The sequence below is a fragment of the Gnatocerus cornutus genome, chromosome 5 (assembly GCF_029298725.1).
Source record: "Gnatocerus cornutus isolate USDA-ARS CGAHR chromosome 5, icGnaCorn1.1, whole genome shotgun sequence".
Taxonomy (NCBI): Eukaryota; Metazoa; Arthropoda; class Insecta; order Coleoptera; family Tenebrionidae; genus Gnatocerus; species Gnatocerus cornutus.
In genome coordinates, this window is record NC_142237.1 from 16,562,758 (window position 1) to 16,590,749 (window position 27,992).

Consider the following 27,992-nt stretch of genomic DNA (forward strand, 5'->3'; position numbering starts at 1 on the left):
AATGCTTTTGGACCCTCAAGTTCTTGGAATTGTAAAATCGTAAATTCTATTGAATTGTGAATCAACTTCGTCTGGAAAGTTTGAATGTACTTCTTTACTCTGGGCACATGCGCACTAGAAAAGTTCACAGCCTACCTTGTCAAGTGTGTGACGGCGAGTAGCGAGGACGCGGTCGAGGTGTGTAGGTACCGTTTCGTGAAAATTTCAAACATTCTTCAGTAAAACTCTTGTAAAAGTGCACCAAAGTGTCAACAAAGTGGGTGAACATCATGTAATCATTCCAAAGTGTTCAAAGTGGCGAGTGTAGTGTTCAAAGTTGTTCTGAAACCATCCAGTGGTCTTTGATTATTAAATAAATGTTTGTGTTTGTAAGTGTTGTTTTCCCCAAATCTACCGGATAACCTCAAACAACAGGTAAAGCTCCACGTATTTACTTGTTTCCTCAGGTATTTTCTTATCATTAGTCGGTAAAATGCGTTTCGCGGAAGTTTGAAACTATTGAAAAGTTGCGAGAACAGGTAAAAGCCAGGTTTACACCGACGCAGTGGACACGCGGTGCTTTAAATCCACTGTTTAGGTCAAGATCGAGGTTGTCAAGTTGGCCGAATTGGTTTGGGCGGTGTAATTCATGTGTCATTTGTGGAATTTTTCTTGTTAATAAACACGCTGTCGTTTAACAACGATTGTATTGTATGTTTTTAAGTACTGTCCGAGAATGCTGACGATCCAGAATACTAATTAGGCTTTTTCTTGTTTGTATGGGATTGAATGTAAATTAGCTGAACAAAATAGCCGTTGAAATAAATTGTTTACTTTATTAACAAGTAGTGCAACACGTTGCTAATTTCACACCGTATTAACAACAAATGACGTAATTTTTCCACCTCATTTGTACCATTCATTTTTATAGCTCAAGAAGTCTAAAAGTAGACTCTTTTAATCCAAAAAGATCGAAAACTCACAAGGAATTCCAATATTTCATTATAAAAAATCTTCAATGTTGCTAAGAAACACGCAACCCAAGTCTTGAGTCACAGCCTCAGTCACACAGCTTCAAAAGTGCAAAGGCGGAGCACATTAGCAGTCATCAATGACGTCATGTGCAACTTCTTAAATTCCATTGGGAAGATATTGTTTTTGTGTAATAACAAATTGAAAACGCTAATGGCATTCATGATAACCTTAGCTTCTGCAGATGACCACTAAAGATAGCGCTTAATTATATTTCGCTGACATGATTTGTACTCTCGACGTTTATGGTCTTTAACATAATGTAAATGAGTTAAGGAAAAGAAGTCGTGACGTGCCGAAGAAAAAACTTTGTTTATAGACGTCGTTTTATCGATATTGCGACATGTCAACATATTTAACTTTTTTATGATGAACAGGTTGTCCAACTTTTAAAGTTTCAGTCAATGACAACCTGTCAGAGCTACCAACAGATTTGAAATTCTTAGGTCGCTTCTTTTAATTCGAACTAGAATTCTTTTCTGCCATTTTCAGGCTCGTGCTGTTGTCGACAATTCACTTTTTTGAAGGTTTACATTCTGGAGAAGAAAGTAGCTAAAAATAAAATTCATCAAATTAACGACTTCAAATTTAGAACTTTTTTATGTTTGTCTTTAAGAAGAGTGCTAAAAGAGCTAATTAAGTGTGTATAACATTACGGAAATTGACAACAGATCGAAACAAATCTGTTACCATACAATCAAAAAAGAAAACGATGTCGTTGGTTAATGCTCTTGTCTACTAATTGCGAACGATCATGTCGTTAATGACCCCGATACGTGTTAATTAATACTTAACCTCAAACTGTCAAACACCAGGAAGGCAGAGCTACCAACAGATTTCAAATTTTAACGCTTGCTTAGACGTTTTTAGACGTTTATCACATCACAATGTTTGAAAATTTGAGGCTCAAGTAAAATTAATTCAAAGTATTAAACTAATGCTCTAAGAACTCGGAAAGTCGAAAACACCAAATAGCTAAAAATATAAAAATATCAGTTAAATGCAAGCTGATATACAAATTTCTTCAAAAGTTAGCATAAATTGCAATGACCATAATTATTATAATTGTGCTACATTCGATAATGCACATCTATATTTCCTGCCACTCCTTCATTCATACATTCCATACGTGTGTGTATTTGTATTGTTTTTAATGGGCTGTGAATTTAGCAATGGATGATGTGGGTGTTTGTAAAGGAATTAGCGAGAATTTAAACTTTTTTCTTAATTTTTTATTGTTGCAATTATATGTATGTCAACACCCATCTTAAAAACTATTGTTGATAAATCATTTGATTGTTTAAAAAATAAATATTTGGAAACTCTCAATAGTTGAATAAAGCAGAATTTTTAAGTTCATTGGTGAAGGGAGGATTGACATTTGTCTTCGCTTCGTCTAATTTACATAAAAATACGTTACGGAATGAATCACCCTGTATACTGTTTTAACGGACCAAAATCAGCGTCCACGACAGTATGATCAATATAATTTGAAAGTTCACTGTTCCATGAGTTAATGAATGCTCGTTTGTGTTTTTCTTGTGGAACCAACAATCTCTTTCAGTCCGAGCCAGTAGACTCTTTTCGCAATGCCTAAAACTACTCAAAAGAGAACAATTTGTGAAGAGTGAAAGTGCCCAAAGGAGACACTCCTATTTTAATTAAATTAGAGTTTAACACAAATACGTGGTGCATATTACAAATTTAAATGACTGCTTTGTTTCTCGTCTCTACATTTCTAGCACAGCTAGTTTTAGCAGTGTGAAGATCGTCCGAATAGATTTTCCTATTTTGAAAGGTGCATTGACTACACTTAAAGCGTCTAATCGGTTTTGTCACGCGAATTTTCGTTTAAAGCGTGAGATTGTAGAAAATCCTCCAGGAAATTTAAACCTCTCAAAGAGGTAGAAAATCACCACCGTGTTTGGCGCGTCCATCGAGTCGCTGACCCAAGAAATATAAACCGTGTCACGATACAGGAAACATATCTAATAAGTAAAAGCAGAGGCTCAGTATAATGTCGTTAGATGTATTCCAAGCTTGGACAATTTTGTGGAACATACTGCATTTTTTAACGGGATTAGCTAATTTCACGAGGCACAGTAAAACGATGTAATCTATGCTTCGTGTTGACACCTTTCTAATGTAATAATGAATAATGAATTTGTCGCAATTATCGAAAAAAGAATTGCTACATTTACCGGCAATTTCCTTCAATTTAGAAAGCTTTGTCACAGAAAACGGTAATGTTTACAGTAGTTTTGGTAATTATCTCGAAATGCGAATCCGAAAATGTTTATATTTTTACGGCTTTATCTTCTGGGAACGTAAAACGAAGTGCATTTCCCACATTTATCTATCATCACTTTAAATACGTAATTACCTAGAAGGATACATTTATAAAAACTAGAACCAAATAATTTCTGTTGAAAATAATGAGAATTTGACGGAATTTATTAAAATTGCGCTTGTGAGTCCGCAAAAGCGACTTTTACGAACGGTGGTCATTCAACTGTAATTAGTTAAATTTCGATTATTAATTATGGTGGATAAAAATTCGAAACCGTTAGTAAGGTTGTTCTAACCTTGGTTTGACCATAAAATTAATTATCTTATTGGTTTTCTCAAGAAATCAACACCATTGAAAATATAAACAAAACTGTTTATGCAAGTAATATAATATTGGATAATATGAGCCACATGACGAATTGTCCAAGAATGCACATTTCCATGCGACTTGTAATTTTTTGGCAAATTTATGTAGTTATCGGTAGCAAGTTTAGTGGTTGTTAAATTTCTGGTAGGCATTGAGAAGCAAGTTAGAGGTGCTTGTTGCAGCTGTATTGCCAACTAGAAGGTCAAGGTAGACATTCTCAAGACAATTTGACGGACTGAGGAGTTCGTTGCCCCTACTTTGTCAATATTGCTATAATCACATATTTTTGTGACACTGTAGTTTTACTCTGTTATCATTAGACAGTTCATCTGCGGGAGCAAACATGCATTTTTGTTTGTTTAGATTTTCGTGGCATTAAATTTAATTTCTTACCGCAGACTATTTTTAAAATGTTTAAAGCAATAAATAGCAGGATGACATTCGTTAATTTAATAAGAGCTGACAAGGTACACAAGACCACGAATGAAACCTTTTCAAAACGTGTAAATTGGGTTAGTTAGGGAAAAGCGACACTCGTATGAAATCACTATTGACAATATAAATTTTATCGAATGTGCTCAATTTAGTAAGAGGAAATACCACATTTGATACAGATCTACGTCATTTTTTAAGGTTTTGATTTGTTAATTTTTGAACAATGCTGAAAGGGTTTCAAGGGTATTAAACGGACTTCAATTGTTTTAGCTTTTATAACAATAAAATTGTCGAGTTTCATTTTATAACACGCAATTTAACTATTTATACCATTCTCAACTGCGTCATTCTTTTTTGCACCAGATTTTTCTTCTGCACGTCGTAATCGCGATACACCACCTTGCAATTTTTATTACTCATTTAAAAAATATGCAAATCTTTGTTTACACTATTCCTTCTGTCGTTTTCTTATTGTTACAAATTAATTTGCAATTTGAATAGATTACGACGACTTACTTTTAATTCAAGGTTATGAAGATGGATGTTTCACAATGGTAACTCGCAAGGACAATTTGAGGAATGTTGTTTTCCAGATTCTTTGCCTTAAATCCACTTTTGTAGTTTCTGTATCTTATCGTAACATGAAACTATCGTTAAGGCTTTAAAATAGAGAAAATCGATGCAAAACGATGTGGGTCGCGATTAAAATTCGAGCTTTTACCTTGTGGTTCACATAATTTAAAGAAAACTGAGGTGGTCGTTCTGCAAATAATTTAATAGTGGTCACGGACTGTCCTAAAAAAACAATTAAAAGTTTTTGAAAATATCCATGAAATCGTTCAATAACGCTGAAATAATTAAATTAAATTATTTAATTTAACACCACGTTAAGTGTGTTTGATAATCGCTTGTAAGCGATATTTTATCACGTTTAACAAAGACAACACTGTAAAAAGTAAACATCTTGGCCCATTTATTCAACAAAGTGATGATTGCTTCTCAAATAAATGATTCATTTATTTTCCAGGCAAACAGTGACATTGTCACATTTATCGTTCTTCGTCACTTAATTAAAGTTTAATCGCATACAATAAGTATTTGTCTTTCCTAAGTAAAAATGTGCCCCATTTTGCATAATGATCACTTGAACCGGTGATTTCCTCGGAATCGCATCCTTTCAAAATTTGCGTCTAATTAGAGCGATACAGATACCGTACTTCTCGTTCTCGAGTAATTAAACATTATGAATGCAGATTTGAGAAAGTTGAAAATTCGATTCCCTTTCAAGACAATGCAATGGTTAACATAATATATTCGCAGAACAGTATTGTTACGCATCGTTCATAAACATAATAAACGACATGAATATGTCAAATGGTCTTCACTATGAAGTTCTCCTGCTTATCATAACAATTACTATAAATGAAAGACGTTAATAAAAATCAATAACCGTTGAGTTTTCTGTTGATCTCGGTAAATTCTTGGCATGGTACTGCGTTGTACGATTTATCGAATATCATTATGTTATCTACAGTCGGAAATATTTCGTTTTGAGAAATGGAAGTTATTTCCGTATATTGTGTATCAAATTACTTATTACTTCCCAGTTAATACTGCATAGCAGACGTACGATTTATTAATAGTTTTTGCTTGGTTTTATTTCTGATTTGTTTACATTGTCAGTCGACGAGGTGAAATTCCATTAAAAGGTTCCGGTATCTGCAGATAATGCGAAGGGCTCCAGGAAGGGTCCTTTATTTTCATGTACCTAACAAAATGAGGTGTAATTAATGAATACATTATCTTGGCATATTTATAGCCTAGACCGTTTTAAAAGCAATGATAAAGTATCTGCTTTATTGTAAGAATGCCAGACGTAAACAAACCCTAGAGGTGTTCTGTTTATCGTCGGTGGCTGATTCTCAACATTTTAAATAGCGGTGTGGGAAATATCTTGATAAACTGTGATGTAGATACCTTTCTTAAAGATGCGATAACATGGGGAAGAAACGACATAAGGATTAGTGGGTTTAAAAAGCGTAAAGCACCAGACAGTTTAATTATCCGCGACAATTTCTAATGTGCAACGTATTATCGGAACATTTACTCTTTTGTTGGGGTCAGTCATTAGTTTAATGGATGGATTACAATGAATAAGCGTCCTTGGAAGACGATTCTCCCTTTTCATGTCAAAAGTAACGCGCTTTGATATTAAGAATATTAATTATGTGGCATTCTATTGCTATTCCTGTGCTGCAAAAGTGTGCAGATCCTTGACTTACTAGGAATTTGTTCTAGTTTACATACGGCAGTGTGCCAGAGACACGCACAGAAATCATTCGAATAAGTGCTGCCATTGTTTGTCTAACACTTTTGGTGTCAACAGAACAGAAATTATACCTTTCTACTGAAAAACCTCAAATTCCCACAGAAATTCACAAAAATATCTCTTTCTAAACATTTCCGTGCATTTAGCGCTTGAAAGTACTGCCCAGACAGCAATATCCGGGAAATGCCGTACTTGTTGCTACTAGCATTTTCGTGCTACAATAAAACACATTTCCTAATAAAATTCTCGTGTTACGTTGTTTTCTATTTAAGCCTGCAAAGAGCCGTGTCTATCACATTCCACATTTTTGCAAACGAAGGAAAGTAGCTGCCACTGATGAGCGGACATTCCATTCATTGTATGACAAACGCTCTCTCTTGTTAAAGGGAGATAATTTATGCATATTGGCGAAATTCTTTTCATCCGAAATTTCAATCGAACAATGTCAAGGTAAAAATGTAAAATGCAAATTCGGCAGGGAGCGTCTTTGTTGTGAAGAAATTTCCACAAAACGCCTTGTTGTTTGGGTAACAATGGCTTAACAAGGTACTGCTCAGTAGACAATTTCATTTCAGCCGGATTGACATATTTTGTGCGAGCAATCAAAACAGCTTGTTAAAAACCCGACTTTATTCCCACGGTGTGACTGACGAAATGACGGCTAACCCCCGAAGAACGAGGGCGGTAGTCAGAGCGGAACAACCCTTCCGTTTTCGGATAGATGCTAATGCAAAACACGCAAACCGGAAGCTATTTTCTACATTAACTTATTTTTGTTACAGACGTCGATGCACGGCAACACCAACGACCGCAGAGCCCTCGAAAGAGAGGCTCTGCGAAATGTCATCAACCAATGGAACGCCAATCGATTGGATCTTTTCGAGTTGTCCGAACCAAACGAGGTAAATCAAATATTATTAAAGGAAACAACGGATAAAATGTTGTGGTTGGAGCAAAGAACTTGATCTACTTTCAGTCTTTGTCTTTTGACAAGGAAATTACCATAAATAGGATCTGAATAGGTTGTTGTTTCGCGCAAGAAGTCGTTTAATGACACAAGAATGTTCAATAAGTTCAGTTATTCAATATGGTTGGATGAATTTAGACAATGTGACGTGGGTACTTCCTCGGGTTGGGTCCAGTCAACCGACCATATCTCCCGTTTCACATATCGTACTCTTTACTAGGGCGAGGTCTTGCTTTTGACCGATTCTTAGAAGTTGGTTGTCGAAACAGGTGTGAGGGAGGAGGAAAAAGCGTTGAACATTTTTTCGAGCTCCGATAATATTCAAATTACGTTATAGAAAAAAAAAAGAATTTCGCTTTCGTATTTACATATTTAAAAGGTTTAAAGTGCTGAGTTTAGTTTTGAAGATTAAAAAAAAATTTGTCAAGTTTAAATACGAAAGAGATTTTTTGCTGGTAATTGACAGATAAATCATAAGCGAAATATTCTTGTAAATGTAAATATTTATTATAATCTGCATCCCGACGATTCTGGGAAATTTCGCAAGGCAACGAAGTAAATTAGTTTTTATATTTTTTTTTTATTTAACAGTTGTACATTAAAATGTTTACATTTACATAATGGGCTCTACAAAAGGGGCCCCTCAGACAAAAGTGTTCGAAAACCCCGACATAAAAAATAAATTATCATATTTGAAGTAAATTGGCCCCAGGAAGACCCAAAGCTATGAGAACTTTTCTTCATTAGTCGTCGCATTGGTACCTTATTATTTTTACTTTTTTAATTCGAAGTCTTCCTGAGACCACACAGTAACCTAATTGTGTGTGCAATTATCCGACTGTGAGAAACATTTACCATCAGTAAAAACTCACGAAAGTAGGTGAAGATTTGATGCATTTAATTTCGTAACTTTCACAAATAAATCTACAATTTAAATCGGATAATGAGAGTGTGTCATTAAATAAAAAGTTGAAATTTTGGGTAAAACCGTTAAAATTGACGAAAGTGATTGAAATTTGTGATGAAATCGGCGACCACCACAATATTTTCAGTTTTTGCGAACGTTATTGCAAAGTGGTAATTAATTAGAAACATAGGGAAGTTCTAGTCACCATTTGTGGCAGCATCTGATAATGCATCGAAGGAATTTGTACACCTGTTACTGTGGGAAAGAGGCGTGTCTTAAATACTATGATGCGTAGTAGTGGGTTACTATATTCTTGACAAGGTAAAGGACAATGATCTGATTGGTTCTTAGATGCTAATCAACTATTAATTTAGCTTGTCCACTATTTTGCAACTTTCGAAAGTATTACTAAAATTAGCACAATACCACCAATTGAAGCTTGAATTCTTTTCCAGGACCTGGAATTTCACGGTGTTATGCGCTTCTATTTTCAAGATTGTGGTCAAAAGGTAGCAACAAAATGCATCCGGGTCGCTTCAGATGCCACCGTGGAAGACGTCATTGGCACTTTGGTCGAAAAATTTCGTCCGGACATGAGAATGTTATCTGTTCCTTCTTATGCTCTCTACGAACTTCATGAAGGATGTCCCGAACGACGGATGCTCCCCGACGAAAAACCGCTTTTAGTCCAACTCAATTGGCATGTTGACGACCGGGAAGGAAGATTCCTCCTTAAAAATATTGACGACAAAACGGTAAATATTAGACTCAAATATTTGAATTCCGGACTAATTGTTTGTCGCAGGCTAATTCTGTTGGATCTCTCGACTCGAATGCTAGTTTTAGACGAAAATTATCGAAACGCGAAAAGAAGCAGCTGAAAAAACAAGAGAAATTGTCGAGGATGAAAAGCGACAACGGTGATATTAATGATAAGGAAGACGGAGTGGCGGAAAAACTATACACAGGTTGGAATCGGTTTGTGGATTTCTTGGGCTAATGGGTGTGTTTTAGAATTACCCGAAACCTCGTTCACGAGGTCCATATCGAACCCGGAAGCTGTGATGCGACGGCGGAGACAACAGAAATTGGAGAAGAAGTTGCAACAGTTCCGCTCGAAGGACGGTGGACCCGATACAGGTACAATAAAAAGTGCATGACACGTAAATATTTTCCATTGTTATGTAACCTGTGGGTTGAATCAAGCGACAGATAACTTCATTATTAAACACCAAAATAACTGGTTAAAAAATGCCAATTTATGTGTGGTTATTTTTTTCGGAATTACACTGACTCATTCATTGTCTTTGAATTCATTGAATAATGATGTTCTCCTAATATAGATAACATTTTAAATTTGCACTTTGGCAGCCCACATGCCAGAAAATTAACACCAATCATCAGAATAAACATCTATAAACGCCTAGTACTAATTTTGTTATCGCTAAGTACATGTACACAAATTTCATTTGTTAGTATCTTCAGAAAACGATGTAATCATTAAATGAAATAGTTTCTAAAGTAGCTCGTAAGTCGATTACCCTTCTGCTGTTTGTAGTTCTGGTAATTAGTACTAAAATCCAATAGTAAAAAGAGCAGTAAACCGTCCGCAGATGTTAAAATAAATAAAATCGTCTTCTCATCAACATTGCACCATGAAGTAATAAATATACTTAAGTGAAACTAAATAGACAAAATGTTAGTTTTGTTATTGTGTAATTAGGACATGTCAGCGATTGTTTTTTTTTCAGGTTTGTATTGTGTTTCAGATTGTCTAATTCTCACATTCATTGAAAGTTGACACCGAAGTTGATCGTTACTTTTAGTGAACACAATTTTTGTTGAAATATACAAATAGCACTCAGACAAATTGAAATGACTCTCTAAGTGATGGTGCATAAATCATAATCCATGAAAAAATATAAATATAAATAATAACATTTCAATATTATAGACGGTGGTAAATGGATATTGAATAACCAATTTGAAAAGCAATTACTTGTAGTGAATACTGATCGAGTTAATTAATATTTATATTCTTGTTTCTCCTGACAGATTTATTTACGTTTAAACACATAATTATACATTACGGTGGAAAATTTTAATTAAAAAAAAAATGTAATTTGTAATTTGAATTGTGTTGGTAGCTCTGGCTGTCATCTCAAAACACTGGCCGGTTTTGTATCCTCAAAATTGATTGATAGCAATATTACCAACAAGTCAGTGTAAGGGGCAGCTTATTCTTGTGGTACCTTTGAAAATATTGTCTGGGATTTTATTATTTACATATGTAGGTACGTACTTTTATCTTGAGAAACACATTTTTTTTGAGTCAGGACAGAATCATATTGGCGTAAAATCATTCATTAATGGACCTTGTTATTCAACGGTTTTACTATAGGCAACCAAACTTACCAGGCATATATCTGGGCACATAAACTAAATATTTATGCATATTATGTCTGTGAAGTAATGCCCGTTTATGTGTCTGTACAGCCCAAAGGTTAAAACTAAATTGAGACATAAATATATTTATTACTATTTATTAATGGTAATAAGAAACTGGTATTTAAACAAAAATTTATAAATGTCGTTACCTTGATTTTAAATAAAATTCCATTTACTCCTCAGCATACGTAATGTGTTCTCGAATTACTTCTTATCGGTGTATCGGAATTTTCGATTTACGAAAAAAATTAATCTTGGCTAATAAAAAATTTAATGGCATTTTTGGGTTTTGTCTTTGAATGAATGCGCTACATTTGTGTTGTGTAATTTTTGTTCAAGGTGGAACCTTAAAAATCTACGGAGAAGCCTTATGCAAAGACGTGCCTTACAAGACTCTTCTATTATCGGTCAGAGACTGTGCCGGCGCTGTGGTTAGAGAAATGTTAGAAAAATACGGCCTAAACAAAACCGATCCCAGCCAATGGTGCCTGGTTCAAGTAACCCAACAACCGGGCGCCCCCGACACTGAATACGTCCTAGACGATGATGAATGCCCATTATCCATCCTGATGAACGCCCCCAACACAGGTAAGCCCGCAAAAAGCGGAAAGAAACCTAAGTAATATTATTCCGCGCAACAACAGGTGGCGCGGTAATGTAAAATAAGCGACTAATCCTCCATTCAACAAAGAAATCGAATAATGGAACTCTTTATCGTATTCATGCTGATGTTTGAAAATACAGAATTATCTGTGATCAACTGATAATTACGGTGTATATTCCGGTTCTTTTCTTTTTTCTTTGAAACGCGTGGGTGAGGAGCTTTTGTACGAACTGGCGCATGCTTGGGTGCACACTGTACCTTCCAAGTCGTGCGTCATTCTCGGCGAGTCTTCGCCGTGAAAACATTGTATAGTATACTCGAGGACCAAACATGGACAATATCGATATCAATTTATGGAACCGGGACCAATCCGGCGCGAGTCCGGTTTACCCGGAGTGTGATTTTGGTGTTTTTGTGATCCCCGGAAAAGTCCAGAGGTTTTCTGGACTATGGTAGTTGTGGTTGAAAGATGATGGACTGGGGCATCAGACGTACGTATACTGTGCTTTGTACTTTGTTTAGATGCATAAGAGACTCGACCGAGCAAACTAGTTTTCTTATCCGCTGCGCCTGATTTATCGACTAGGATTTTCAAAAACCAGTTACGCGCTGTTACTAGTTTCTGTTTTTATAGGGCTTTTGTAATGATGTGTTGTTTTGACGTTTACTTCCGTGTAAAAATACGTTGAATGAACAGGACAACCTGTTGTGGTTGTGTTTGATTGATGGCGGTGTTTCACATGTGTTTATTAAAATTAGAATCGATTTTCCAGCGGGGACATTATTTTTTTTAAAGTTTGATGTCTTATAACCGACAAAACGACGAAGATAAATACCATTTATTAAACACAGAGCTGTAATTTGTGGAAAAAATCTTAAATCCACGCTAGAATAGCCTTGGTTTGTCCTGAAGCGTTAAAGTTCACGGAGAATAAAGAGGATATTATTTCCGTTCGTTTCAAAAGGAAAAGCTTTATTGCTTTCCTTCCCTTTCACAGATATAAAATAAACTTTGTATTAATGCAATTACCGCGTCACTGGTTTTATTTCTTTTTCATTTTCACTCGAGCGGTGGAAAATAAATCAAGCAAAAACTCAGCCTAGAATTTCATATAAATTACTAATTTTATATCGATTCGTCATAATTCTTACACCTAGCGGAAGTCCTCTTTTGACATTTATAAATTTCAAAGGTTACGATGAGTTCCGATTGTGTTTATCCATAACAGAGCTCTGTTTCTTTACACATGGGAATGTAGTTCTGTTTTACATTGCTATTTTAAACTAATAGCAAACAGACGTATTCTACGGACTCAAGTGTTGGGGCAATAATCTTGAGTTTTTTTGTAGAAAGTCGGTTTTAACTGAGCCGATTTTTTGTGTGTCAGTAAGTCAAATTATTGAGTTTTATTGGAAAACCGCCGTGTTGTTTTAAGCACCTCGACGATTTCTAATCGTCGGCGTTGTCGCCCAGTCAGATAAAGAATTTTCCCGTCCATTCATGTACGCAGATGAATACTTTTTACGATTGTGTTTATATAAAAAAGGGTTTTCAATTACATAATTTTAATAAACATTATCATACGATCTGTCGTTTTATTTCTTCTCAACAAAACACAATGCAAATTATTTTTTTAATTTCCGCCCAATGTTTTTTGGGGGTAAAATATTAAAATGACTGAAATTCTCAGCAGCACATGATAGTTTGAGATGTCGTTTTTACCTCAAATTTGACCAAAAATGACGTTTCATCTATTGACTTGACTTGACTTGGTAATTTTAGTAATTTTGTGATTTTTCCTTAAAAATTAAGAGCGCGACATTTAAATGGTGAATTCGATATCGATAAATTAAAATAAAGTCCGTTTTAAAAAAAAAAAAAACACCAACACCGCAATTTTCCCCTTCATTACAACCGGCAACGTTGCCTAGGGAAATTTTTTGTGAGAAAATAGTTGTCAAATTTTTGACATTTCTGAAAATTAGGCAGTGTTTCCATTAAAAACGTTTCTTTTACAGCCCGTTGGATTGCAAATCAAATGATTTAATAGTGAAAAGACTCGTCACAGCCTGAAAGGCCGTTTTGTGTAATCAAATTGTCAATTAGGCAGCTAACCTATTTGATTTTATCACCAAAAAGTCACCATCGACGACGTTGCCGGTTGTAAAGTGGTGGGAGAGTGCGGTGTTGGTGGTTTTTTAATAAAAAAACGGACTTTACAAAACAAGGGAAGTTAAAAAAATGCCGGAGCTTTCCAGGGAGTATGAGAGAAGTAATCATTGGAACACGGTATCATAAATAATTCAAAATTTCGAAAATTATGAAAATTATTAATAAAACAAGTGTAGGTAATATTATTTATAATTAATATGACATAAGAATTTAAATGAGCATGGAATGCTAACATTTTTAGATCCACGATAACTCGGGAGATCTGAGATAATTTTTCTTGTTAATTATTCAGTATGGGAAACTTAAGGTGAATAAAAGTACTAGCTAAACCATTCGCGAAATTAAAAAAAAATTGAATTACAATACATAATTAAAGAGCAAAATATACAGGGTGTTTTCGGAACGACGAAATTAGGAGAGGCCGGAGGAGTGCCTCGGTCGCCATAACCCTGAACTACATTATAATGTACCATTTATGGTGCAAGTATTAAAATTCTATTAGTGATATTGATCATTTCTGAATATATTTCATAAATAAAATCAATGTAATTCATTGACAAGTCATAGCAATAAGAGAGACAACGTGCATTTTATGTTCTCCCTCCTACAAATAATGATTTTCATAGTTGGTACGTACATGCGTACTCTTGTTACATCTTTGAATGTTTGATAAACAAGACAAAAAGGCATTGCCAAAACTTCTACCTGAAATATTTACGAATTTCTATTGATACTGATATTCAAACGTTTTTTTAATAAATTCGGAATGATACACTAGTCATTGCGCATTCAGAAAAACGTCATTGGGGTGTCCCATTTTTTTGTTTACAAAATTCCGTTCCACCCTCTTAGGGACTTCGTGATAGACTCTATTGATAAGGGGCGGTTATAACCTGTCCGCCGTCACCGCATGCCATGTAGTGTAGTGCCTTCAAACCTAATTATCGTCGATAGTGGAGGTATTAGTCGTTCTCGAACCGTCGGGGGTGGTTCATCACGCGCCGTCACCGCTCTTCCGTCGTTTTTCTTTGTTCGGTGCCGTCTGTATCTCTCGGCTTTTCAAGCGTTCATATCGTGATGTTGATGTTTGTTGACTTTACCGCCTTTTCGTCACACCCAATCCATCTTCATAACAGACTTATTTTTCTCGCTTAAGATGAAGACGTGATTGAACTTTTGATGTATTAGTGATGTAGCTTTTTAGAGGACCACGTTGTTTTTTATTTCGTTTCTTTTATTTTATTCAGAAAATCGATACTTTTTCGATCACATCAATTATTCTATTACTGAAGAAATTTTCTGATGATTATCTATACTTAATTTGGTGGTAGCCCACAATTCAGTCGTGAACCAACTTTGGTACAAAAACTGCGCCAAAATGATGGGATTTAGGTCTTACAAGCGGCTGCGAAATGCCAAATGCGAAGTCATGTTAGGTAGGTTGGAAGCTTTTTATTAAAAACTTATTATTTCAAGCATTGATCAACTTCACAACAAAATTGATTTTTGTAAGGCACTGGCCGCTGTATAATTGCTTTGTTTATCTGAACACTATAGCTAATATTGAATTTTATTCAAAACCTTCACTTATTTCTATTAGGTTACACCGTTTCACGTATCTAATTTTCCGTTTTCAAATTAAGTAAGGCGGATACGCCTTTAGATACACTATTTCATTTCGTCAAGGACTCTCGACACAAGACAACTAAAAGCATTTGCGAGGCGTTTAAAATAGTCACTAATTCACCCTACAATTAAGTTCCTTTTAATATCACTTAAATCGATAAATGAACACAATTCGGTTAAAAATGTGTTATTTAAAAATAGCTTTTCCTGCGCTACAAGAAATTACACACGTAAATTGCTTCGTTAGTATTTCCTGCGATAATTTAATGTATTCAAACACTGTACAGTGTAAATATGCCAATGTTCATTTTAATAACAAAAGTCACTTCCATTTCATTACTCCAATCGACTCTTTACATTAATTACTCGAACAAATTAGAATAACATATCTGTGGTGCAGTACGACGTCACGTCAATATAAATGCTCATGCTAATGCAGGGAGAGTTGTGTAAATGTCATCGATTTCATTAAATATCAAGTAGCAAAAATTGGATAGTTATCGAAACTTAAGTCGTGGAATTATAGTTATTATGGTGGAAAATTGCATTAATCTTAGTTAATGGTAGAAAATTGGAGGGCATCGGATTTTTAAAATTGTTGAACTTTTCAGACATGCATTAGAACAGTTGACCTACAGAGTGAAAAGTATTGTTTACAAATATAGAGAATTTGGATCGCTCTTGATCTTTTAATCGGATAGAGAATGCTTTCGAACGTCTATTTTGATAAGAAATTTTCGGAAAATTTCAATCAATCTAATGTAAAAACGCTTTTCAACATGTCTAATTTTTAAGTACATATTTTAAAGCGAAGCAAAGACATTCTTTATCCATAAAAATGTTAATATTTCATACAAAAAGAAAAGAAATGAACGATGACACTTCATTATTTCATTAATAAAACGTCCGGAATGTTTACAGTTTCATAAATTTTTTATGTTTTTTTCCATTTCGAATTCTTTATCTTCCGTAATTGATCAGTTTTTACATTTACTGAGTTTTAATGCTCCTAATCTCATTGTTTTTGAAGCTTTAAAATTTTTATATTCGTTCTATTCTTTACTTTTTTCAGGTTGACAAAAATGTTGTTATTTACGATTTTAAAATTACATTGAGAATTCATTTTGTAATTTGGTTGAAACATGGTTTTACCATTCTTTATTTGTCCTAGTTTTTCGAATTTCAGACGTTGTGGGATTTTTCGCCTAAATTCGATGATTTAATTTAACAGATTTTTGTTTTTTTTTTATTTTATAATGAAACATTGGAGTATGACTTTGACTAAACGAAATTTCATTTAATTTTTACCATATATTTCTTTTATTTATTAGATTTATTGCAAAATTTGTTTATATTTCCCTTTAAAAAAGTTTTATTTCCTGTATACCTATTCTTTGATTATCTTATCAACATTTCAACAAAATAATCTGGTTAAAAATAGAGCTGGTGTAGATCACATAGGTCATAGCCTCGTAGCCTACACCTGATGTTCATGTTTATTTGTATAATATTTATGCATATTGATTCATTTTCATAACATTTATCCATCAACAAATCGTTATCACACACGAGAAACAGTTTAATAAATAATTGACACACATCGCCGTAAACTAAACCATGGTCATTAACTGCAGTTACGTTTAAAAATAGTTAATATATTTAACGGGTTAAGAGAATAATTCAATTGGGTGCGATACTCGATATTGTATTACAGTTCCAAAGTTAACCTTTAGGGTTAACTCTACAATAGAAATTAAATTGTTATTGTTTTTTGTATGAACAATGACCTCACGTCATCTCGAGATTTATGTTCAATTTCCATTAATTTAATTAGCAATGAATTTATTTCGTTACTTTCAGCGGTTTTATAACAGTAAACTAATTGTCTGAAGCGAAAAGACATTGTAGTAATGAGCACCGTGGGCCGTTTCATAATAGGGTTGATGTCACAAAATCATTGGACCGTTCGTAATATGACATTTTGTCGAAAATCGATGAACCCGAATGACCTTTCATAATTGCAAACTTGCTAACCACGTAAATAAATCCCTGCAACTATTTCAGGAGATTTATGTAATCATGAAGCTGATTGAAGTAGACTAATAACATGTCAAATTTGGTTAGATAACGTATTCCAACGTATCGAACAGCTTCGAAAAATAAATAGGAATCCGATTGGGGATACACACTTGTTAAGGGGAAGTGAAAAATACGGTAGCTGTGCATCAGTCTGGATAACTTTGGGAACCGAGTTGAGGAGGTTTGATAGATGGATAGCGCTAAGAGAACGATTTCCGATAAATTTTCCAGCCTTGCGATGGTAGAATCGATCAATATTTTAGTATATACGTGCGTGTTGCACATGGAGTTTTTTAGTGTTAAAAAATCTGATTTTATTGTGTGGTTTAATCATCGATAGAATGTACTGTATTTATTACTCAAATAATAGAGGTATTCCTGTCAACACGCAGATATAATTCTGTTGACTTTGAACCTTTGCGTGTACGAATTACATATTTTTTCTGTAGCAACAGTAGCCAAACCCATCGATTTATTTTCTTTGTCTCAATTTTTTTTCAAGCACCGTCTTAAATATTTACTAATCCTTCCAAGTAGGTTGTTAAAATCCGTAAACTGTAAATACCTCGAGCACTTCAAAGCTTGAATCGTTGCGAATTCTATTTTCTGACCCACACGTGCAAAGTGTTTTACTTGCAACGGACGCGTTGTCAGTGTCAACGTTATGAATGCGTTTAAAATTGTGCCACGATTCGGTCTGTTAACTATTTTCTTTTCTAAAATCAACGCTTTATTTATATAAATAATTGCGAGTTGTCATTGACCTTAAACCATGTTAAGTTGGCGATATTCTTTCAGGCTCCATCATGTTTCATGTGAGAAGAAGACCAGCAGATTGTGCTCCACGAAAAAGGAAAAAGAAACCAGGAGCCTTAGGTACCAACGCAACAAATCCTCGCGATGTTAGAGATGCCGTGCCACTTCTGGTGGAATTGGGACCGGACGGATCTGCGCCTCATCCTAGTGATACTACAAGAACGATACGACTTACGAATGATGTCATGGAGGTGAGTTCGGTGTCAAACTAATACATTGCTTTACAATCGATTGATCGGTTTGATGCAAAACTAAACGGTGGTTACGTGAACGGAATTGTGGGATGTCTAATTTCATTGGGATGGTTTGAAAAAAATCAACACTGATGTGAATTTAGTGGTCCCAACTCTGATTTCCGAAATAACGATTCAGACAAATAATTTACAAGACGCTTCGACCTGACATTGAAAATTAATGGACGGTACTAAAAAACAGCTGGATTCACAACAATGAAATCAATTTATTTAAGGTCGAAGTTTCAATATAAAATATTGACATGTGCAGAGTTTTTGAAATGGAAATTAAAATTTAATAAGTTGGCAATAACCTTGATGGCTAATTTTACTTTCTTTTTGAGTTTTTTTATTTGTGGAACAGTTACTTCAATTATAGACTAATAAAATGTGTTTTGCATATTGGTAGTCATATTTTCTAACAAAACGAACGAAAGTTGATGTAAATGACAATTTTAAAATGAAAATATCAATCGAAGCAAGAAAAATAGACAATCTAAATAATCAATCACTTCAGCGGATGTGAAATTCTAAAGACAAAATTTAAGAGAAATCTAAAGAATACAAAATGTCCCAAACATCCATAACACGCAGATATAAAGGATTCAAAAATGCAGAGAATAAATAAGAGACTAAAAGATCTAAAGGATCGAACGCGGACGCTTTCACTTGAAGGATTTCAACAATTTTAAGAAGAAGAAATATTTGAAAAATCTCAGGAATTCAAAAGATTTTTACAATTTAATTCTAATTGTTTAAGAATTCAAAACATTTTAAAGGTCCTCAAGCATTATTTCGAAGTACGTAGGAGAGTATTTTTTTTGTTAATGACGTTTAATTAGCTAAAATAAATCTCATGTTTATAACCGAATAATTTTATTAATTTTTGTCACCTGCGACAGCACCGCCAAATTAAAAACAGACCGAGCAATGTTTATAAAACAAATTTATTATTACCAGATACAAGTGCCATTTATGAAAACATAATTCATTCGTCTATTTAAAGACCAAACAGACTTTTCTATTTTTAAAGCCCACCAGACTTTCTTAAAATTTATGATTATAACGAACGTCACAGTTCGCAGGTAATGTCTAATCCTCAAAATCGATCGACATTGGAATTAAATAACAGTCCAGAAAATGTATAATAAACTTCATTCATAATAAATCAGTAGTAAACACGACACTTTTCTTCTAATTTATCACTACTTATCTGTTTTTCACGTCAATATAGGCATTCATGACTATAATTAAAATACATTAAACTCAACTGGGAGCGTTCTTTTAACCAGGAGATTACTATTCAATTATCTTAATTAACTTATAATTTGATGATATTGAGGGAGTATCCATGTCTGGAACACTTCACTCAGCCATATGGAGTATGTTTGTGGGAACTTATCAAGTATTTAAAATGGTTGCAACTCTTCTATTTATTTTTCACATGCTGTTATCAGTTTATGACAGTGTATCGATCTGCATTTTTCTGTTGATTAATTTTTTTTTACTGCTTCCAGGTTGGTTCAGCGAACGGAATCGCGCTACAACTGTATGGTCCCCACATCCAACCACGACACTGTGTCATCACCAACGCTGACGGGGTTACTTCGTTAACACCTTGTCATGCAGACGCCCATACTTACGTTAACGGACAACGAATCCATCAAACGACGATTTTAAACCATGGGAGTCTTGTTAAATTTGGTAACAGCAACACGTATCGATTTTTAGATCCTGTTCACGAAGATAGGATGAGGCATCCAGCTGTAATGGATAACGCTAGGATATATGATAGGTGGGTTGATCTTGTTTTTTATGCATGCGCGTAGGTTTTCTTTTTTTTTCGCTTCATGTTTTTAAGTTGCTTTTGCGATCATATAGCCGGTCACCGCGTGCACTGAGTCCCACCGAACCGTCCAGGGAAAACATTGAGACTACTTTTGATTTAGAAGGGAATGTTGAAACTATTTCTACAGCGAGTGGAGCTAGAGAGGACAACAGATCTTTAGGATCATCGTCGGAAAATAGGTCAGTGTGCTTCTTGAATTTTTTTAAATAATTTTAAATAATGCTTGTTTTCGTTGAAACTTAACTTGATTGTGTAGTTTAAAGCCCTTGAATGAAGAAGTTAGTTATTGTAGCGTGTATTTAGAAATTGGGAAAGTCGTGTCCCTTACATCTTTGACCTCAAAAACGAGTTTGCAGCTGACAACACGCAATTTATATTGAAGATAATTGCTAAAGAATAATTCCGCACGGTACTGTATCGTTGTGGCCATTGAAGGCTTGGTTACATACATGCTGATTTCGTAACAGTAAAACAACAAAAAAATCAATTCTATGAGCAAAAAATCGCTGGGACTGACTCCCGTAAAAACTCTTTTTTTTTAACATTCCGTTACACTTATTACGTCACAATCTGCTGGGAGTTCGCCAAAACACAATTATTAATGTTGTTATCGTAATGTATGTCGTAACTTACACAGATCGTAGATTTTCTTATTTTAGGTAGATTCACACGTTTTTAAGTTTATATTTATTAGATTCGCACGCTTTCACCGTTAACGACTTTACGCGTAATTCGTAGAAGTACAAACAGAATTAATTTTTCCTCTCGTCTCATTTATTTTAGCAAATTTACCTGAAAGTTTTTCAATTCGAGGAATTTAAAGTACTTCCGTAAAACCTAATAAAATCCGCGAACCAAGCTAACAGCTCTCGTCAAACTTTGATCTTAGACGTGCTCTATAGTTCATGATAATTCACGCAATTTCTAGGGAAGATAATTACTAAACTTCTGAGAAAACAAATGGTAAAGCTGCGCCAAGGTTTACGAACATGACAAAGTCGTTATCATGACACAAAAACTATTTGATTGTATGCAGTTCTTCTTGGCACTTGCCGCAGTTTTGCAACACGCGAAGTTACGTGGATGCAGTAATTAATTTTGCACAATTCGATCCATTTATCTTTCCTTCTCTTCTTTAGACTGAGCGGAATGGACAGATATCCTCGCGGGCAAGATCCCATTCTTCCAGCAGTTCTCGAATTTCCAGAAGAACCCCAGGAACAGTTTTTGGCTCGTGTGATTACCCATTTGGATGTAACTACACCAACGTTTCGACTAGCACCCGCCTACACTTTGTATCTCTGTGCCCGGTACCGAGCGTCGACTCATTATCGGCCGGAGTTGACACCAACAGAACGCGCTCATAAGCTCACAGTTCTGCTTCAACATGCAGCTCTCTTGATAAGACACACTGTGCAAGACAGAAGTACTGAGAGTACGTCGCAAGCCTTTTGGTTGGCGAACGCCAGCGAATTACTGCACTTCCTGAAGTCAGACAGACACGTCAGTGCTTTCTCCATCCAAGCTCAAGATACTCTTGCGGATGCTGTCCAGCTAGCATTTAAGAATTTGGTTGCTTGTTTGACGGATGAGTTGAATTCGGCTATGACGCACCTAATGTCTGTGGCCGGAGATGACCACCCTAGGGAAGTTATCAACATTTTAAGTGGGGCTATGAATCTCTTAAGAAAATGTCGAGCCAACGCCGCTCTCACGATACAGTTGTTTTCTCAACTGTTCCATTGGATCTCAGCAAAAGCTCTGGCGAACGTCATCAGTAACAGTAACTTGTGCACGAGAAGTTTTGGTAATAAACTTTTCAATCGATTGAGGAATCTCCAAGCGTGGGCCGAATCACAAGGACTGGAATTGGCGGCAGAATGTCATCTCGCCAAAATTGTGCAGTGTGCTCATTTAATGCAAGCTCCTAAGTACACTCCAGAGGAACTGGCCAATTTGTCTTCAGCCTGCTTTAAATTAAATTCCATGCAGTTAGGAGCTTTACTTCGGCAATACAAAGGTGAGCTGAAATTGTGTTCGAATCGAAACTAAAGTTAGTTTACTCCAGCGGAACCAGGAGAGAAATTAGCCCCTCCAGCTCTTCTAGAGCAAGCAGCGAAAGCCGCCGAAAGTGTCGCCGACGAACTCGCAAGAGCTGAAGGTCGCGAAGTGACGTTATACGAAGACCCTGCTCCCCCCTTGCAATTATTACTTCCAGACGACGGTTTTAGCTGTGATGTTGTCCAAGGCGTTCCCCCGGGACTCGCTGACTTTCTACATCCTCTACAAGCGTCGGGTTTATGTCGCCTAGCAGCACAACCCACAAGCTCTGGACATTGGACGGTTTATATGTCGGCACCAAGGCCCCCGAGCGCTTTGAGCACAACTCAACCTGAAGTAAGTCTCTTTATGGCTGTTTTCCAACATGTGTTATTTGTTTTTTTTTCAGGTTCAAGTGATTAGATTACATAAAGCTGGTGGAGGGATGGGGTTGTCAATTGTGGCGGCGAAAGGTGCAGGTCAAGAGCGGTTGGGAATTTACATAAAGTCCGTCGTGCCAGGGGGCGCTGCAGATAGAGATGGTAGATTAGCCGCTGGGGACCAACTGTTATCGGTCGATGGTCAATCTCTATTGGGAATTACACAGGAAAAAGCTGCGGAGTTTCTCGTTCGAACTGGCAGCGTTGTAACTTTGGAAGTTGCGAAAGGAGGCGCCGTGTATCATGGATTGGCGACGTTGCTCCAACAGCCGAGTCCTACACCTCATCGAGGTGAGTTGCGGTTAAACAAACAGGCGGAATTAATTAACAATCTTCTTATACAGTCAAAGTTTTAACGGTGTGGAAATGTAAAAAATGTAAGATGAAGTAGTGCCCTTGTAAAGTAGATAAATATTTGGTAGCGGCTTTGAGCTAATTTCTTCGTAGTGCAAGCGATAATCCGGATACTTTATCTGCTCATTAAAACTTGAATTTCTTGTTAAGCGAACGTGAATTTTAAAGAGTCGCGTCTAAAAAAAGTCAGGCAACTTTTCGACTCCTTGAAAACACATAATTAGAATATTAAATATTAATTCGTACATGCACGCCACACTACCTAATTAAATCGCCTACATTGGCATTCATTTTTCAGCTAGTTTGCAATTCTGTTGCCTAACCAAACTGATTTGGAAGTATAATAAGAATATGTACACACAAAGAGGGCGTTCAATACTAATTTACATAGTTTTAAGTTTCAAATCTCAGGCTGTGACTGTTCCTCCAACTTGTATTTATTGGTGATTTTTACCTTTTCGCATGCAGCTGGGGATTTCTATGGTGAATCCTACTACGGACTGCAAAGCTCTCAAGAGTCTCTCAATAGTCTCAATAACTGTCGTTTATTTACCCCGCCAGCTACAAGACCCAAACACAATATATTTTTCAATTCCGACGACACATTATACAAAAAAGAAACTCGCAAGTTTACAATTCCACGAATAGAAGTGGAATCTGACGAGCCTGTGTTTAGTTTACAAGTCACGGATTTTTCCGATCCTACACCTAAAAACATTATCTTGGGGTATGACGAATCCGGCACAAATTTCGAAACGAAAAAAGTTGAGGAGGTTGACACAGAGCCCCGCAACAAATCGTGGAAAGAAAAAGCAAACAGTTTCGTACAACAAAAAAGTTACTCCATAGACATCCACGAGTATCCTTTCATCGATATCGATGGTGTTTCTGATACTGATAAGTTTCTGAGCATTAGTGCGAAGAAGTCGCGACAACAGAGGCTGTGTTCGTCGTCGTTGCAAGATTTGTCTAGCTCCACGTCTAGTATTAACAGTGGCGTGCACGAGTCTAATCTCGATCTGAGTCACATTGATCCGGATACTCCAATCAAACATAAAAATTGGAAATCGCCTGATGAAATCCGCCATGGTCACGCCGACAATGTGTCCTTAGAAAACAGAGCTATAAGTTTCCCGGATTTAAATAAGAGCGAGTTGTTTGGAACCAACAGCAAAAGCGCCAGTGAAGAGAGGCTCAGCGATAAATTAACAGAATATGAAAGACTAGAAGTGATGAAGTTGTTACGCGATTGGAGCTTACACGGATCAGACTCAAAAAGTGACTTCAGTTTGAGATTTTCACGATCGTCGGATCATTTGGAAAAGGAAAACCTCGAAAGATCGGAAAAGTCGTTGGTGGACGGAAACTTGCGATCGAGCAGCGTCAAGTTTAATTCCGAACCAAATTTGTCCCCCATGCGAGATGATGTCATTTTAATTTCGAAGTACAGCTCTGATAACGATATTAAAGATAAGAGAAAGATCCTCGACCGCGAATTTTTGCATAAATGCCAGTTTCGGAATTGTATTTTTAACGAAGACTTTATCCAAGACAAACCTAGAACTGTTAGACCAAAGAGTATTTTGAAAAATAGTAGGGAACGTCTACAGGAAGAAGAGTGTCTTAATAATATAAATAATACACAAAAAACACCAAACTTGGGCCCAAGTAGTAGACGCCACAGTGAAATAATCGAAGCAAAATCGTTTAACAGTCAATTAGTTAGATGCGATAGTCTGGAACGGTTGACACACCTTCAGAAAAAACCGAGTCTTTATAAAAAGTTTCCAGATTCCTACATCGTGACTAGACGCAGTAGTTTTATTCGAAATCAAAAAACAAAGAATTACGAGAGTTTTAACCGATCACCGAAAAAGAACCCGAAAATAATCGTTTTGAAGAAACGCTCCTTTCCTAAAACCTGGAAAAGTTGCTCTGATATCAAAAACCGCAAAACAGTTCGTAAATGTTGTCGCTACGCGAAAAAGAACTGTCCAATTCTGAAGAACTCCTCAGAGACTTCGAGGAAGACGCAGAGTTGCGCGGACATCGAACAGGATTATGCTGCTAGGTTAGCTGCGCTAAAGGAAAACGGCGCTTTTGATTGTAAGATTATGGCATTCAATGTTGCGCACCACTTTATTTTCTAGTTTAGCCGCCGTTACTTTCAGTTTATGCAATTCTTTTATTGAATTCGCCTTGATTGTTATCAGAGTGTTCGGAATGAAGGAAATAATTCATGTGTTATCTAGGTCCTCGACGCATGTCTGAACGAGATTTGCCATCGAGGGTGGATTCAGAACGCACCATACCTTCATCGAAATCTGTCCCTGCACTTCATCATATTTCACCAAATTCGGAACAAATGAGAAATCCACACGACGTTTTCAATCCGGGCTACAGCCGAACTTCGTCTAATAACAGCATCAACACCAACAGCGTCAACGCGGCTCCTACCAACGGACCTGTTGCCAATCCAACAAATTTGCGTAGCCGGTCTACGCACAATTTGCACCAGCAAGATGGGGGATTTTATCAGAATCTTAGTGTCTACAGGAACAAAATTCCCAGCCCACAACACTTGGGAGATAGGTGAGATTAGTTTTATTAACGGATATCACTTATATTTTTGTTATTGCATTTTATCTTTATTGGTATTAATTGATTGATAAGTTTTATTGACGTGTATTTTGTTATTTTCAAGGACTTCGGCTCTCCGGAGTTCGCAAAACTCCCTCCAGTCGTCGGTAGCAAACTCCCAGCGCCCTGCCTCAGCCTATTATCCGCCTCCCATGGCTGTCAACGCCTCCCGCTCTAACTTACATCAGTCTATTCCCAATTTGAAGAGTCCCCCATCGACCCATCGGCTGCATGGTGAAGACAACAGGTCCGGTTCTTACCCCAGCGTGAATCAGCATCATCCCCAAAATTACCCTCCTCAGAACTATCCGAATACTTATCACCCGCGCGATGAGCCTAACAGAACTTACAATTCTCCACCCTATCAATCGCATATGAAAGATGGAAATAACACGTACGGTGGTCCTTTACACAACACCTTGCCAAACTATACGAATAATGTTCAACATGTTCATGCAAACGGGCAAAGACAAGATGAGAATCGTTATAACAACGTTGGAGGTTTGTTGAGGGAAGATATAGTAAGACAGTCGCAGAATTCCAGACATGAGGATATCATGAGGTATTTAAGTACAAATAACGCGAGGATGACGGAGCAGAATCGTGTGCAAGACGGTGAAATGAGAGTCTCGAAAAGTGACGACATGTTGAAGCATCACCAGAACAATGACATGATGAGGTATGCCAGCAGCGGGAATATTAGAGCCCATGAAAGCAGCAAAGTTGAGATACCGTTGTACAGAATGAAAGATGAAGAGGAGGTAGATATGAGGATGGCCAACAATGTGCGGTCTCAAAAGTTAGTTGATAACAACACCGACATGTTGAATAGAAAAAAACAAAATCGAATTGGGCCCGTGCATCAACAACAAAACCAAACATATCAACATTCGCCTAACAATCCTGGTTACTATCAACATCAACAATACTACAATAACTCTCCTTACTCTCCTAATTACAATATGCAGATGGCGCAAAACACCCAAAGCATGCAAAACTTGAATTTGAACCAACAGTATTCACAGAACTACCCAAATTATCATCAACAGAACCAATACTATCCTCAAGCGACCAGCCAGGTCAGCACTCCAACCTCCCCGACTTACAAGTCACCACCCATAGCCCCCAAACCGGCTAAGAAACTAGAAGAGCCGCCAGAATTGCCACCCACAAGTACTCATCCCTTGTACTCCGCGAGCAGCCAAGATCCGCCAAAAATGGCGTTTTATCCCACTTCAGCGGTCACTCAAACTAAAACACCGAGAGATCCATGGGCTCGCGAAGAGCAAGAAAGACAAGCCGAAGCTAGAAGAGAGGCTTCACGACAGTGGCAGGAACAACAGATCAGAGAACTCATGTCGTTGCCACAGCGAACCCCTCAACAGGAAGAGCAGTTGAGGGTGTTACAATTGGAGAGAGAGTTCCAAAGAAGAGCTATGGAAGCTGCTGAACAAGATGATGACGATACTGAAAAGGTTCGATCGGTGCGTGTTCTGTAGTAACGAGTTAACTTTATCTTTTGTAGGAAAGTCCGAGTCCCAATATGACCCAACCTGGTCAAAATTCCACTCCGGTGGCCAAACAAGAGATTCCTCCCACTTCGATTTTGAAACCCGGAGTTGTAAGTACCGTTCATAGCCAACCACCACCCCCGGAACCCGTTGCGCCGCCCCCACCTGAAAGAGGCTCTAGTTTCGCGGTGATGTCCATGAGAGTAAAGGAGAACACTAAAAGAGTGTCGTTTGACACGTCCACAGCCACTCCGCAACCGCCTCCCAACACTTTACAATTAGAAGAGCCTATCAGAGAAGATCCTAATGTAAGTGTAGGTAAACTTGATGAAGTTCAATTGATCCTATTCTTTTTTTGTAGAGTTTTATTCGCCAAGCAGAATCCATGTTAGCGTCACCAACAACGCCTACAGACGCATCTCCTGGAATGTCGACAGCAACTCCTGGAGTGATCGGTGCTCAAGAGGTGTACCGAGATCCCCGAACACGTCGTTTAGCCGAACAAGCACAACAAAAGAATCAAACAATGCCAGCTGTTCCTGAAAAACTTTCATTTAAAGAGAAAATGAAAATGTTTGCTATGGAAACTGGAGAACAAGAAACTCCAAAAGATAAAAGTAAAATAAGTAGGGCACAAAGAGAAATTGACAATTTGGGATCACCAAGTTCAGGACTTGTTCATTAATCCTTGTTACTCAGTTTAGTGAGTTTTACTTGTTAAATGTGTGATAGATTTTAAAAGCGGTATATTTTGACCAAAATGACCAAATATACAAGATATTGTTAGTAGATTCTTATATCTCGTTAAGAAATGTAATCCCACCAATTATACAAGTCTGCTAATTTATCTTGCATATCTAATTGTACCGTCCAA

At 36.6% G+C, this 27,992-nt stretch overlaps 1 protein-coding gene across 4 annotated transcripts; it reads left to right on the forward strand.

Annotated features, from left to right (window-relative positions):
- The first annotated feature begins 132 nt into the window (after positions 1–132).
- cno (adherens junction formation factor afadin) lies at positions 133–27,965 on the forward strand. Of its 4 annotated transcripts, XM_088037664.1 has the most exons (17): positions 133–414; positions 7,214–7,333; positions 8,761–9,060; positions 9,111–9,273; positions 9,320–9,445; positions 11,093–11,341; positions 18,034–18,242; positions 19,802–20,079; positions 20,166–20,312; positions 21,273–22,153; positions 22,202–22,530; positions 22,583–22,904; positions 23,436–25,073; positions 25,220–25,559; positions 25,672–27,082; positions 27,133–27,426; positions 27,480–27,965. In XM_088037664.1, the coding sequence occupies exons 2-17, from the start codon at positions 7,220–7,222 to the stop codon at positions 27,801–27,803; spliced, it is 7,125 nt and encodes a 2,374-aa protein (XP_087893790.1). In that variant the 5' UTR covers positions 133–414; positions 7,214–7,219; the 3' UTR covers positions 27,804–27,965. The 4 variants fall into 4 exon arrangements, with proteins under 4 accessions (XP_087893790.1, XP_087893793.1, XP_087893791.1 ...); XM_088037667.1 differs by lacking the exon at positions 23,436–25,073; XM_088037665.1 differs by lacking the exon at positions 20,166–20,312.
- The last annotated feature ends 27 nt before the right edge of the window (positions 27,966–27,992 follow it).

Bases quoted from the DNA above. Each gene is read 5' to 3' on its own strand.
- cno (XM_088037664.1), top strand. From the start codon at position 7,220: ATGCACGGCAACACCAACGACCGCAGAGCCCTCGAAAGAGAGGCTCTG. The intron at 9,061-9,110 runs GTAAATATTAGA...TGTTTGTCGCAG, and splicing joins AAAATATTGACGACAAAACG to GCTAATTCTGTTGGATCTCT. The intron at 27,083-27,132 runs GTTCGATCGGTG...TATCTTTTGTAG, and splicing joins ATGATGACGATACTGAAAAG to GAAAGTCCGAGTCCCAATAT.